Consider the following 14980-nt stretch of genomic DNA (forward strand, 5'->3'; position numbering starts at 1 on the left):
GTTCTACCAGCATGAAGACGCGTAACATGATTTAGCTCAGCGTTTGGTTCTGCATCACACGAGAACACTATTTTCTGATGGTAATAAGGGAGGGGACTACTCAGGAAAACAAAGCACAATGTCAAGGCATCAACATTCTGATGTATTTATTCATGTTTGTATTTGTGGATGGAAAATTTTTTTCCATGCTCCAGAGTTTTGTTAGCAACAAGACATTACAAATCAATAAACAACAGCTACGACTACTATCTATTGTAAACAGAATAATATACAGAAAATACACAGATACAACTACTTTGGTATACACACATTTAATTGTTTTCTGTTCTAAGACAAATCTAAACACCGCCATTTTAATTTCTTTGTCGTATTTTCCCTTGAGATACAATTTTTTAGTGCCCATTGCTCTGCACTTGTCTTATCGGGGCAGGTTTGTAGCATACCAAAGAATTATAGAAAACTGTTTTCCTACCAAAGGCAAAGGAGGGTTTATCTGCTGCCATGTGGTCATCTATACATTACAAATGAAAAAGAAGCAAGGTACAAAAATAAATGCACGCTTGCACGCCCACGTGTGTCTACATATGTGTGTGTGTATGTGTAATGTGTGTCCAAGCCTGGGAATACTGACTGATTCGAAAGGCTCTTACCTTGCTGGTCATCAAAATCATATATAACAGCCATGAAAAACTCACTTAGCTAGCAGCATGTAAATCATGGGGTTGGTTATTCAAAGAGTAGACAAACAGATTTCTTGGATACTGTTTCCATTTGGGTTTTCCAGTTCGTATGGCTCCAGCTGGCGGTACTCAAAAGTCACACGATTTACGTGCTTTCCGCTGGAGACCATGCGCACCACCGTGTTGTCACAGCCAATTTTCATCTGGGCTATAATTCATGGAAAAAGCAAAAGGTTCCCTGCAGGTTAGAAACCACATAAACCATTCCTGTCGATAAGATCATTTAAACACAAAGAAACCAAGGGGATGCATCTTCCTCTCACATACTTAAATCATGCACGTGCCATCAGGTGAAACGTTTGGTTTTCATTGTTAGTATAATATATAGTTAATTGTAGGATGCTGAAATTGAACTCAGTTCTCCTCATGGGCAAAAACACTGTTAGCCAAATAAAACTGGCTGGAAAGAGGAGTTAAAAAGAAAATCGCAGGCCTAAAATGGCGTCCCTGAGACCAAGGTCCCAAACTGGGGCTGAATATCTAATTTAATTGTAATTTCAACCTCCCCTAGAAAAATAGCCTTAACCAGTCAGTCAGGAATTTTTCCATCAACATCAAGGAATCTGCCACAGGGGCCCTCTCCATCCGCCCCCCTCCCGCCCCCCAAGGAAGATGAGGTAATCTTCAGGATAAGACACCTTGCTTTTCCCCCTCAGGGAAAGTGACCTGCCTGGAACAATCCTTTTCTCTTGCCAAATTTCTTGTCCTACCCTTCTATAAAAACCTTCCATTTTGTACAATGCCTTGGGGACCCCTCTACTCGCTAGAAGGAATGCTCCCCGATTCATGAATTATTTCGTAAAGCCAATGAGATCTTTCAAATCTACTCAGTTGAATTTTTGTCATTTAACAGAGGCAATAAGACGTCTCTTTGCATTTTTCACATTCTCCTACCTTCGAGGCTTCTGTGGTAAATGCAGTGAAGGCAATCTGTCTACCATGCACCTCTGCTCTAGCTTAGTGTTCTCAGCAGGGGCAGTACCGCCCTCTAGGGACAGGTTGGGAATTTGCAGGTGTAGTTTTTGGTTGTCATAGTTCTGAGGATGCAAGTGGCAGTTAGTGGACATGACTAGAGGACACAGTGCACCGATGAACATTACATAGACTAAAAAAAATCACCTGCTAATTATTTTCTGAGCCTAGATAATACCTCTATTTTACATATAAACAAAAATAATTTGCATAGTTTAGATACATACGAATATACTTGTGTTTGTTCTATTATTTACCTGCACCTTTTCAGTCTCATTTTTTTCTGTGCTTCTTACATGGAATGGCTTTTGATATCCTTACTTCTCTTCAATCCAATCTTATTATTATTTGTATAAGCATCTGGCAACGTTTATGTCTATCTTCTAGTGCAGATATGACCAAACAAGTGTATATTGAAACTCACATATTTTTATCTAAAATTTCTTTCATTTCTCCACTGTCAAGCTGGTCCCTGAGGCAAGATTTATGTGCCCTACGATGGTTTTTTTCTATTTTAATTTTGTCCATCTTCCCCCCCCCCCCAACCCCACTTTGTCTCTATAAGGCCTATAGCATTCTGAGAAACATGAACATTATCATTGCATAACAGGTACTTCACAAGCCTGTGCCTGGGTTCAAACAGGCTAGATACTTATTGAGGTAAAAGCCTCAATAAGTAAAGTAAAACAGCTAGATACTTACTGAGGTAAAAGCCAATTTAGATACATAATAAATATAAAACCTATGTTTCTTTTATATAAGCACCAGGGAGTCTAGGTTAAGCTTCTGTGAGGAGTCCAAATTTAATTTGCTTTAAATTATTTGAAAGGTCATTCTTTTTCTGATATTACTCTAAACTTTAATATATATAACATGCTCTGTTTCCTTTGTTAATGTGCATCGTATTTACTTAGTACTGGACATAACTGTACCAAAATTACTCTGGCTTCAATTACCTACATTTTAAGGCAAGAGTAGTCTTTAGACCTTAATCTACTCTTCTTACCTAGTGCAATTGCATCTCCTCACAGGTGCCCTCCTGCATGGAAGGATCCAGTGCCTCAGAGAACACAGTAAGAGGCGAGAAAAGCCACATGTACTGATGGTCTAAACCAGCAATTTCTAGCCACCCTCACCATACCTGGGCAGAATCAAATGGAAAATCTTCACTGATCCCTAGCAAAGAATATCTGGTTCTGTTGGGCATCCTGTGCACTGACCTGGTCTTTTATTCCCAATGACCACTTCTAGATTTTAGAATGTATTTCTGTTTTTGCAGTAGTCTTTCAGAAGCTGGTTTTGCTCCTAGAAGTTGGGGAGATTCAGCAGTTCTGAGAATTTCTGATAAAGAATATCACTTTTTTTTTCTTAATTTTTTTTTAACGTTTATTTTTGAGACAGAGAGAGACAGAGCATGAATGGGGGGAGGGTCAGAGAGAGGGAGACACAGAATCTGAAACAGGCTTCAGGCTCTGAGCTGTCAGCACAGAGCCCGACGCGGGGCTCGAACTCACGGACCGCGAGATCATGACCTGAGCCGAAGTCGGATGCTCAACCGACTGAGCCACCCAGGCACCCCAGAATATCACTTTTTAATTTATGTACTACGAGTAATACACACATACACATATATTTAGGAAATTTATTTGGATATTACTCTATTATTATATTATAACTAATTGATGGCATATCTATTTGAACTATAGTTTTCAGTTAGTAAACTCTTTGGTACCCAGAGGACAAAAGCAACGACTTTCAGGAAGGTGGAAAGAGCACGGAACAAAAAAAGCTTTGTCTTTTTCATGGTCTTACTCAGGGCCACCCTTAAACATGCACCTGTGTTCCTTCAGAGGTTTCTTTTCCAGTGTCCAATATTTTGATAATGCATTCACTATAACCATACATATGCTCAAATGTAAAATCCTCACATTGGCTCAATGTACAAAATGGAAGCTTTCTAGGTGGAACCTGCCTTCCCATGTATAAAAAACGTGGGATGTTTTATTTAAGGAAGTATCAGGTTTCATTTAAGGAATCTTGATAGGCTCATAAGTAATAATCAAAGACACATCTCACCAGGGCCGTGAAAGGAATAGCAGAGGTCAGCCAAAGGCATCATCTTGGAAGGGTCCAGTCCAGTTCCTCCCAACAGCTCCACAAAGTCTCCTATTCCCCCACAACCTGCTGAGGGGTTCTAAAAGAAGCAAGCAGCAGAGAAAGATATATTTCAACCAGTTACGGAAGTCAAACCATTTGACCAACTGCAATTTGGTGAATTCACTCCATTTGCCGTGGACATCCTGGCAGTGCCATTTAATTTAACACCCAGGACTCCGGAAATTAAAAGATACTGAAAAGAAAAAATAATCACAAGAACTGCTTTTCTAAATCAGTTGAGTAATCATTTCTTTAAATGTGTGTGCATTAAAAAAATTTTTTATCAGCTCAAGGACTGGAATGATGCAATAGGAATCTGTAAACTCCACATAAAATGGATGGAAATTGGATCTGAAAATGCTTTGCTTTGTAAATCATTTGGACATACATACTGAATTATTTGAATTTCTTAACTCATGCAGTCAGAATTTCTATTAATAGATAGGTCTTTACAGTTTTTCCTTCAACTCACCTCTTTCCCTCCTCTTTATAAAAGACTTTTCCCGCTATTGGGATGATCCTTATCATTTCTGCTGACAGGCATTTAGATTAGTTATAAGAATGCTAAAGAAAGAAAAGAACCCTAATTTGGGGCTTAAGGTAGCTAGAGTCACCATTGTCTTTCTCCTCCCGACTAAAACTAATTTATTTTGAGCTACTCAAAACCAGAATGTATTCTTAGACTTCGCACAATCACTGTAACAACCACTTTCTGCTTCCCTTCTTCCTTTCCACACTGCTTTGTCCATACTCCCTTGTCCACACTGCCTGTCCACATTGCCTGTCTACACTGCTTATCCACACTGCCTGTCCATACTGCCGTGTCCACACTGCCTGTTAATGCTGCATGTCTGCACTGCCTATCCACACTGCCTGTCCACATTGCCTTGTCCACACTGCTCTGTCCACTCTGCCTGTCTACACTGGCTATCCACACTCCCTTGTCCACACTGCCTGTCCACACTGCCTATCCAAACTACCTATCCACACTGCCTTGTCCACACTGCTTGTCCACACTACCTATCCACACTGGTTTTTCCACACTGGTTTTTCCACACTGCCTGTCCACACCACCTATCCACACTGCTTTGTCCATATTGCCTTGCCCATACTGCCTATCTACCCTGCCTATCCACACTGTCTATCCACACTGCCTTGTCCACAGAAATTCCTGCATTCCACTCTTCCCACACAAATAAAGCAGCCACTTTCAGTCCCAAATATTGTACTTTGGGCCACCTGTCTCCTGAGGTCAGGGCTACTAGCCTTTGTGGGCATGTGACCACAAGCCAGACAAGGCATACAAGGGCCTGTTGCTTGGTTTAATGCTCTGCTGTCACCATCTTGAAATTCTTAATACTTTTAAAATAAGGGCCCCCACATTTTCAGTTTGCACTGTCCCCCACAATTACATGGCCAGCTTCGCCTGTGATCTTCTTTATTGAGGCATACTCATTGAGAGATCTAGTGCAGAGCGGCAAGATGCTCAGAAGTGAGCCACATGGACCCTGACACATACAGAAAAACATCTCAAATAGACAATGTTAAACACACACACGCACACACACACATAAAAACACACATTCAAACATGCAGAAGACATTGAGATGCAACTAGAACTAAACAACCGAGTAGAAAAAAATAGAATACCAACTGTTTGGCCAATACAAGGAAGCAGGTGGGGACACACATTTTTTAAGTGCTTTCTGTATGCTGGGTCCTATGCCTTGATGCTCTACACATCATTTCATCCAAGAATGAAACAGAGGCTTAACTAGCTCCCCTGTGGACAGGGCTTATGTTCTTGTAGGAAGAGCTGAATAAGAGGTGAAGGAAAAAAACCTTAACTGCCTCTCCCTTGAGTAGAGGATGTCCAGGGGGAACATCTGTTAAGACTAAACTTTCCATTTGGTGCTTCAGGTTCTAAATTTCAGCAAGAGTGGTGAAGGGGAAAAGGCAGGCCCTGTAGAGAGAAATGGGAAGTAGGGGGGTTGGGAAGAAGTGGGTGCTATAATGAGGGAAACCAAACAAAGAAACATAGAAGTTAGACACACCCATTCCTTGACATTCAATGACTTCTCTCTCCTCTTCCCAAACATCTTAGCTATTCTTAGGAATGAGAAGTACTATACTACCCTGCTCCTCAGTAGTGATCCCCTAGGTTTCTCTGTTGAGGTTCTGCCTCCCTGGACTAACCCACTATCATCTCTTGCCTAGACTGTGACAATGGCCCCTACGGGCACTCCCTGTACCACTCTGGCCCCCATAGCCCATGCAAAGCCAGAATGGCCTTTAGGTAATCAATCCTCTCCCTCCTGCCTCGGACCTTGTTAATTTAATTTGGTCATGATGTCAGCAATTCCCAGCCACCCTCATCCCACCAAGCATAATCCAATGGATCATGTTGCTTTCCTGCCTGCCCCCTTTCAGTGGTTTCCCACTGCACTTAGAATAAACTCCAAATCCTCAATATGACCTGCTGGGTTCACCACACCCTGGCTCTGCCCGCCTCCCTGATGTTGCCTAATATCCTCCCTTCCCCATACCTTTCTTTTTATTTCTGGAAGCCCACTTTTTCCTCTGAGCCTCTGCACTGCCGTCTCCTCTGTCCCTGGTCCTTCCAGTGGCTGCTGGCTCCTTCTTACCTATCACTCACATTTTACTTTAAATTCCTCCTTCTCAGAAGTTTCCTTTCCCGACCACCTTATCTCAAGGAGCTCCCGCCTCTCCCTCTACTGCATTGTCTATCACACCACTCTGCTTCATTTTCTGTAGGGCACTCCCCGCTATTGCAAATGCATTGCACTGTTGCTGAGCTCAACCCACTAGAATGCAGGTTCCCTGTGAGCAGGAGCTGTGTTGCTCGTCGCTGATTTCCAGCATCTAAGATAGTGCCTTGCACGTGGAAAGTGCTCAAAAAATATTTTGTAAAGGAATAGATAGATGCCTAGAACACTGCAGACTTTAACATTTTTTCAAGGGGAAATACCAAAATTACTCCTCACAGCCTAGAATAACTAAAGGGTAGATCTCCCAACCTGCAATCATGCTTGCCATCTTCTACAGTATACATCAGGAATAACACATAATTGGTATCAGGATGAAGGGCTATGCCAAAGACATCTCCTTATTCTGGTCTTTATCAAAGGATCATTCTTCCACTAAGGTTCAACTAAACAAAACCCCCAAAAAACAACAACAACAAACAAAACAAAACAACACAACAACAAACAGCTACTAGCTCATGAATTCAGGGCTTAAAGGAAATTAAATATACACCTATTTTCAGTCCTGGTCCTATTTATTTGGTTTTTACTGGAATCTACCTAATTAGGAACAATGACTGTCTATGATGTCAGCAAATATATGAGCTATCTTAACCTAGAAATATAAGAAAGTATAAGGAAATGAGAACGACCCAGAGGGGCGAAGCTAGTGGTGCAAAAAAAAAAAAGGGGGGGGGGAAGAAAAAAAAGATCAAGCTCAGCATTAGTTGTAAATTCCATACAGAAGTTCAAGGGAATATAGGTTGATGGAGATTCTCAGCTAATATTTTCATGCAAAATGAATTGAGTTAAACATAATGCAACAAAATCTTCAACACTCTACTGTATTTTGCAACTTAAAAATCCAATTTTGTATTTTATGCTACACTTAGCATTCCTTCACAACACAGTTCTGTCAATGAGACACTTCCTTCGTGTCAAAAAAAAAATCCGATAATCAGAAAAACAGCTGTGTAGATGACTCACTCTAGGTTCTGGTAGGAGAGAATTTCTGTAAAAGAGGCAAGTACCAGAGAGTTCAATTGTAATTACATGTCACAACTTTCCCAATTGAAAACCTTTCCTGTATCACAAGAAAAGTAGTCAAGTAATCGGAAGGGGCACATGAGTACGCAGCGAGCAGCATGAGGCAAATAGAAGGGGGCTTTCATCAAAGAGGCGAGGGAAAGCAGATGTGGGGCTAAATCAACAGAAGAGCATGCTCCCACAATTTACTAATGTCCATGTTTGCCCTGTATGATTGCTCCTCCTCTGATAAAGCTGTGGCCTTAGTAAATGATTGGGAAGGAAGAAAGCAACTCACCTTTGACTGCAAACCATGTAAGTGTCCCAGGGTGAGATCAGATATTTTGATCACCACAGGATAAATTATGGAGAAGCTGCAGTTTCGATGCAGGTGCGGGACTACCAGGGTAAACCTTCCATTTGGGGTCTGGGAAATGACATTGCAGGCTTTGCGGAAAAACAGAATCACATTGTCATTATTGGGTATGCAGGGTTCTTACAGAAATTTATCCTATCCGGGGCGACTGGGAGGCTCAGTCGGCTAAATTTCCGACTCTTGATTTCAACTCAGGTCATGATCTCACGGGTTCATGCAATCAAGGCCCATGTCGGGCTTCATGCTGATAGTGCGGAGCCTGCTTGGGATTCTCTCTCTCTCGATCACTCTCTCTGCCCCTCCTCCACTCCCTCTCTCTCTCAAAATAAATAAATATTTTTTAAATGTAGTAAAAAAGAAATTTATCCTATCCTTATTCTCAGTTCCTATTCATGGTCTAGGGCCATGTGGACTGGAAGAGAATATGTATCACAAGGGCAATCTGGATGGGGAAGGAGTGGTGGGTGGGGCGGGGGTGTGGGGGTGTGGAGTGATGGGGGGATAAAAATCACTGGTGATGTGCAGACATGGTCAGAAGGTTCTAGGTGGCAAGAGTGCTTCTAATCTTGGGGCACCTGGGTGGCTCGGTCGGGTAAGCATCCGACTTCGGCTCAGGTCACCATCTCGAGGTTCGCCCTGTGTCAGACTCTGTGCTAACAGCTCGGAGCCTGGAGCCGGCTTTGGAATGTGTGACTCCCTCTCTCTCTGCCCCTCCCCTGCTAATGCTCTCTGTCTCTCAATAAATAAATAAATGTTAAAAAAAAAAAAAAAAGAATGCTTCTAATCTCAATCTCAATCTCAGGGAGTTACCTTGTTTACAACAAGCACAAGACTTAAATTAGTAATTAATCAAACAACACTAGCTAGTAGAAGTTCTAGAAACACTTCATTAACTAGGGTCCAAGTTCCAGCTGAAAGTCTAGAAGAAATAAAGGCTCAAAGGTAAAGCCAGAACTAAAACCTTGCCTGTCTGAAACATTCACTCATTGAACTTGGAACCATAATGATATATTTTTTTAATGTTTATTTGAGAGAGACAGAGACAGAATGTGAGTGGGTTAGGGGCAGAGAGAGAGGGAGACACAGAATCCAAAGCAGGCTTCAGGCTCTGAGCTGTCAGCACAGAGCCCAATGCGGGGCTCAAACTCACAAGCTGTGAGATCATGACCTGAGCTAAAGTCGGACGCTCAACTGACTGAGCCACCCAGGTGCCCCAGAATCATAATGATTTTTTTAAAATAATGAAGTAAATAAATAATAAAATTGTTACAAAATAGACTGAGAAAAATAGAAGAACGATAGAGGAACAGTAGGGGAACGGTAGAGAGAAAGGGAGAGAGAGAATCCGAAGCAGGCTCTGCATTGTCAGTGCAGAGCCCAATGCAGGGCTCGAACCCACAAACCATGAGATCGTGACCTGAGCTGAAATCAAGAGTTGGAGGCTTAATTGACTGAGGCACCCAGGCACCCCAAAGATTTCCGACTTCTAACCACACAAATATAGGAGAAACACTTCATGTTGCTTTCTGGGATTATTCTAGCTCTCAAAATAGCCTTGTGGGGGTGGGGGAGGGGTTTTTTCAAAAATTCTCTTTTTTAAAAAATAAAAATTGGAATATAATACATTATTCTTTGGCAGATAAGGCCCCATTCTTCCACCACACAAAGTGTCAACATTAATACTATTGTATGCAACCAAAAATGAGTGATGTTTTATTTTCCTGATTTTTAAAAAAAATATTTTTCTCCATTTAACTCTGTAAATATATAGATGCATATATATATATTTCGCTTCATGGGGAAAAATAATAAGCAGATGAATGAACTAATTTTGATTAGAATAATGTCTTTTAGGCCTGGGCTGTTCAGTTTTATACAGCATCTATGTTTGTATCCACCAGAAACGGAATAAGTTAAAGAGGGGGACTCAGACTTAGAGGGCAATGTTGAGGTCCTCTGGTCCAACCCTCTGCTCAGGACATGAACTCTGTCTACCACATCCCAGATATGCAGTCTTTCAGCCTTTGCCTAAATATCTCTAGGACTACAACTTCAGATCTGATCCCTCAAGCTTATCCAAGATTAATGGAATGACATGGAGGGATTACAGTTTGTCACTGAATCCATTGTCATGCCTCAGATTAGAATAAGACTAAAGAGAAAAAAATAAAATTCTACCCACCAAAACTTAATATCCTACCTAGCCTAGGAAATAAGTTGAAAACTGTGAATTGATTTTCAGAGCAATGAATAGGAAATATCCTTTAGGTCATTTCTAATGACAAAAAAAAAATTTCCATTCAAATCATTCCTCACTTCAAGTTTCTTAAGTCTGGTGCAATCACACTACCTATGAAAAGTGGATCTGACACTCCCTCCCTCCAAGTCCTTACTGACTGAGAAGAGAGGGAGCCCACTTACGAAAGAGGTTGGGATCTGTCTTTATGGTTACTGTAAATCCGTTTCCTGGTTGACGAACCCGGAAGAAGATCATGGCCACATTCTGGGAGGATCTGATGCTCCTTCGGCTAAGACCACTGTCACAGAAATCTATGTACCGCTCAGTTGTGGGGAGAGGATGATCCTGGGAACTGGGGAACTTCTCCCCCTTGAGAATCCAACCATCAAATACCTTCCAACAAAAAACACACACAGAGATGATCATTTCCACCAACTCCTGAAGTCACAGGTGTGTTGAAATCTTACCTAGCAATGCACCTTCTGTCCTATGTCCGTCTGTGAGCAAGTGACAACCTACACTTCCCTGCCCACTTGCTTTCCACCTATATATTTTTTGACCGTGAAGGTTGTCTGCAAGTATTATTGTCAATTAATGATTGGGTTTTTTTCCTCCATAAACCTTAAAGTATCCAAAGCAAGTAAACTTTATTATACTCTGTTTTATAATTCCAGACTCTTTGGTACCTGAAACTACAGCCAATATACATTTTTATCTTGGTCATATTTTCCACACATCCCATCTTCAGAAGAATTCCACACAAGCATAATTTGGGTTTCACTTGGTCTCTTCCTTCTCCTCGTTGACATATAAACAAAACCTCTCAAAACTAAACTAGAGCAGCAACTTCACCTACTTGCCCATGGTTATATGTGCCCATTTTCCTCACTTTGAAACTTTTATTTCATATTAAAATACCAAGAACTGCTTCAACACTCAAACAGCAATGGCTGTTAGGCCACTTAGGGCTTTTTACCTTCACCTGTTAAAGTCAGCTTGTTGGACAAATGGTCAGAGTCTATTGATGTTACTGTTAAAATCACCGCAGGTCTCCAACGTAACGGGTTGAGCCTGGTTCACATTGGCAAAATCACCAGCTACAAAGTGCTTCCGCGGATTGGTCCTCTTCTAAAAGGAGTCTGACAGATTCCAAAATCATTCCACTTGGGAGGTTTTTAATCATGATACTTTTAACGGGGCTGTGTAACTCCATCAACCGTCCCAGGCTGACCCGGTAGACTTAGGGAGACCAACTAGGAGGGGGCATGTACTGAGGCCGGGGGACTTGGCCTTCCACCTGCCTCCGACTAGACTGGCTCTCAGCATCCCTCCCAGAGGCCCGGGCCCCAGGGCTTCCAAACCGAGTCCCCCGGGGAATTCAAGACAGCTCCCGCGAGCCTGCGACAGCTCCCCAGAGCCAGGGGCCGGCCTCAGAAGCGGGGCTGGGCCTCCTCGTGGCCTCGAGCGCCGGTGCCAGTCTGGATCAGTTTTCGTGTAACACAGCGCTTCTCGCCGCAAGTTCAATCAAGTCTTTGGGGGCGCCCGGGTCCCAGGAGCGCATGGAGGGGAAGTCAAACAACCGCGGCCGGAGCTCCGGGCGGGGTTCGCGCCCCGCGGCCGTCCGGGGTGGGGGGGGGGGGGAGGCGCCTCTCCCGCTCGGCCACCAGCCGGCTCCACGCGCCGTAGCCCCACTCCGGGCACGGCGCCCCGTGCTCACCCCCCTCGGGGCCCCGCGGCGGGAGCGTGCGCCGCGAGGAAGCCTCACCTTCAGGAAGTCGCCGCCCTGGCAGTCGATGGAGACCAGGTCGTAGTGGATGGTGACGAACTCTTCGGGCTCGCCGATGAGGAAGGCGGCGCAGTGCAGCTGCGGCCGGTCGGCGGTGAAGGTGAACTGGCCCGGGAGGCTCAGCATGTCCAGGCACCCTGGGGGAGGGACAGTGGGGCCAGGGGGCCGGGGCTGCGGCCACCGACGCCTCGGCCCCGGCCAGCCCCTCCCCGCGGGCCCCCGTTCCCGGGTCCGCGGCGCCCGGTCCCCACGCGGAACGCGTCACCCGCCCCCGGCGGGCCCCTGAGCACGGAGATCGCGCCCCCGGCCGGCCAGGCCAGCCCCTTCCCGGCGGTGCCCGGGGCCCCGTGAGCGGGTGGGGAGCCCGGCCTCGTCACCTCCCCGCTGCCCCCGGATGCGCGCCGACACCCCGACTCACGCAGCGCGCGGCGGTACAGCGGCTCCCCCGCCAGCTCCCGCTTCAGGTTGGCGCCCAGGAACCGGAGAGGGTCGTGGTCCTCAGCTTCCCGCAGCTGGCGAGGAAAACGCGTCAGTCCGAACGAGTTCAAGACTGCGGGAAAGGGGACCCGCAGCGGGGCACTCTCCCTGCCCCGCAGCCAAGAGAATAAAGTGAAGGGATCCAGGTCTCCCGCGTCCGGAGCAGAAGAGGTCTCAGACCCTTTCCCTCAGACCAGGGTGTCCCCAGGGGCCAAGGGAAGGACGTAGTGGCAAGGAGGAAGACCAGGAGAGAGAGGGGGCAGAAGATAGGGAAGAAAGGGCTAAGCCCAACACGGGCTGAGAGCTGAGGCAGCAGACCCACCCCCAAGGCTGGAGACACACACACACACACACACACACACACACACACACACACACACACACACGGAAGATGTGACGGCTCAGTCCGGAGATCGCTCACCTCTAGGTACCGGCTCTCCCCTCTTAGAGCCATCAAGAAGATGAGAATGAAGTGACACTGAAGTTTGAAGGAAGGCGACATGCTGGTCTTGCCTCTGCAGCTGGTCGGCTGGGCTCTGGAGGTCTCAGGCTTTGCTTCCCAAAACTACGCCCAGGCTGAGAGCTAGAAGCTGGTAGGGTCCCTTTGCTGGGTCTCTTTTATAGAGCAGTGAGGAGGGGAGGCTCTCTGCCCCTTAACTGATCTGAGCTCAGTAACCATGGGTTACCCTGTCTCAGTGACAAAGTGCGTGCTGATGACGAGGGTCCAGCTCTCAGCCACAAATTCTCAGAGTGGTCCAGCGTTATTCACCAAGAATGATTTTAGGCACTTAAAACTTATTGAACTAAACTGTGGGACAAAGAAGGAGGTAAGGATAGAAAATAAGTGAAGGCATTTGGCTTGACCTGCCAAATGCTGAATTATCGTTTCCTGTGGATATTTAGGGAATTTTCAGTGTTGCAAAGCCAAGTGACAAGATTACACACATACATAAAATACCCAAACAGATACAATCTTATCGTGCAGGCTTGTCACAGAACCTTGATGGAACCATGCTGGAAATCGTCAGAGATTATAGTGTTTGTGCAAATGCTCTTGTCTCTCAGGAAGGAACTTGAGGAGTTTTTAGCTCCAAAGAGAGCTGAACAGAAGCCGAAGTCTGATTCTGCAGAATATGGCAACAATGCAACTCAAACTTTCTTTCTGTCCCTTAGTCTTTGCTTTATCCTGGTCCAGTTTCTTGTAAGCATTTCCCTAACGGAAAGCTAACTCTGGCATCTGTGAACTTCTGGATTTTCACCTAGCTTTGTCATTTAGCCCAAAAGTGTACACCATAGGACACACTCCTGGGCCAGCTAACGGTAACCATGACCTTGGCATCCATCTGAACGAGTGAGAGATGAAGTCATTCCATTTCACACCTTCAAATACTTGGATTATTTGAATATTCTGGTAGAAAGAACTGCCCAGAAACCTTACTATAACTGCTTATCAGCAACTGTACAGGGCTAAACAAATGACTTAGAGATCCAGAAATAAGTATCTCTGCTGATTAGACAGAAGATGGTTGCTTCCCCTTCATGTCAAAAGTTATGGGAAATATGGGGATATTAAACTTTTGGCTTTCCAATTTATGTGCTAAGCAAGGCAGCTACAAATTCTAAAAACCTTGTCTTGTTTTACCTCTGCCTGACAGAAAACATGGTACTACCCTTAGCTTTCTTTGTTATTAAAATTAGTACAAATAATGAGACGTTAATACAAAATTTCAGTCAAGGAAATGGTTATATTATGTTTATAAATACTCAAAATTAAGTAGTAATTTGCCTAGTGGTATAGAACTTGATATTTCCTTATCTTACTTGTTTAATTGGGAGGCCTTCCTACCTCCTCCATTTTTGGAAACAATCCTCAGACCACAGAGAGTGTGACGGGGAAGCGAACCCAAAGGTCATGAACGCCGGCCACCATGTTCTTCTCTCCATCCTGGGACGGTTTAGATGTCTGCATTTCAGAAAGGGCATAAAGAGAGGAATCAAACAATACAAAAATAAATGGTTTAACACCAGCTTGCTTGGTTTGAAACACACCAGGCCATCTTCATGCCTGTCTCCCTCCCTGTTTGTGCCTGAGGAAGCTTTCAGGCTTTACCATCAACCTAGCCATAGCCTTGGCCTATTCCCAGAATTCAGCCTGGCATTCAGCTTGGGAAACTCTTGTTTATCCCATTTTGAGGGTCTGGCTTTTGTAGCGTCACCACGGAGACATTCTTTTCCAATCTTCACATGCTCACACACACACACACACACACACACACACACACACACACTACTGATGTTCCTTACATGCATTCATGATGTTCCCTCCTCAGGAAGTGCACACTAGAAGATAAATAAGGGCAAATATAACCACAGATAGATAACATTCCATTTTATGTAACACCTCACAAATTATCACATATGGGTGAACTTTATTTCCACCAA

At 44.4% G+C, this 14980-nt stretch overlaps 1 protein-coding gene across 2 annotated transcripts; it reads right to left on the bottom strand.

Annotated features, from left to right (window-relative positions):
- Positions 1–121: 121 nt before the first annotated feature.
- CRHBP (corticotropin releasing hormone binding protein) lies at positions 122–13919 on the bottom strand. Of its 2 annotated transcripts, none has more exons than XM_053907261.1 (7): positions 12960–13894; positions 12480–12573; positions 12041–12198; positions 10458–10668; positions 7959–8107; positions 3789–3906; positions 122–888 (listed from the first exon to the last, which is right to left on the bottom strand). In XM_053907261.1, the coding sequence occupies exons 1-7, from the start codon at positions 13038–13040 to the stop codon at positions 731–733; spliced, it is 969 nt and encodes a 322-aa protein (XP_053763236.1). In that variant the 5' UTR covers positions 13041–13894; the 3' UTR covers positions 122–730. The 2 variants fall into 2 exon arrangements, with proteins under 2 accessions (XP_053763236.1, XP_053763237.1); XM_053907262.1 differs by lacking the exon at positions 122–888 and adding an exon at positions 1396–1777 and having other exon boundaries at positions 12960–13919.
- Positions 13920–14980: the final 1061 nt, after the last annotated feature.

The sequence above is a fragment of the Panthera pardus genome, unplaced genomic scaffold (genome assembly GCF_024362965.1).
Source record: "Panthera pardus isolate Hobbes unplaced genomic scaffold, ASM2436296v1 HiC_scaffold_2, whole genome shotgun sequence".
In the NCBI taxonomy this organism is placed as follows: Eukaryota; Metazoa; Chordata; class Mammalia; order Carnivora; family Felidae; genus Panthera; species Panthera pardus.

Bases quoted from the DNA above. Each gene is read 5' to 3' on its own strand.
- CRHBP (XM_053907261.1), bottom strand. From the start codon at position 13,040: ATGTCGCCTTCCTTCAAACTTCAGTGTCACTTCATTCTCATCTTCTTG. The intron at 10,669-12,040 runs GTGAGGCTTCCT...TTTTGTTGGAAG, and splicing joins AGGGCGGCGACTTCCTGAAG to GTATTTGATGGTTGGATTCT. The intron at 8,108-10,457 runs GTAAGTGGGCTC...TTTTCCGCAAAG, and splicing joins GACAGATCCCAACCTCTTTC to CCTGCAATGTCATTTCCCAG.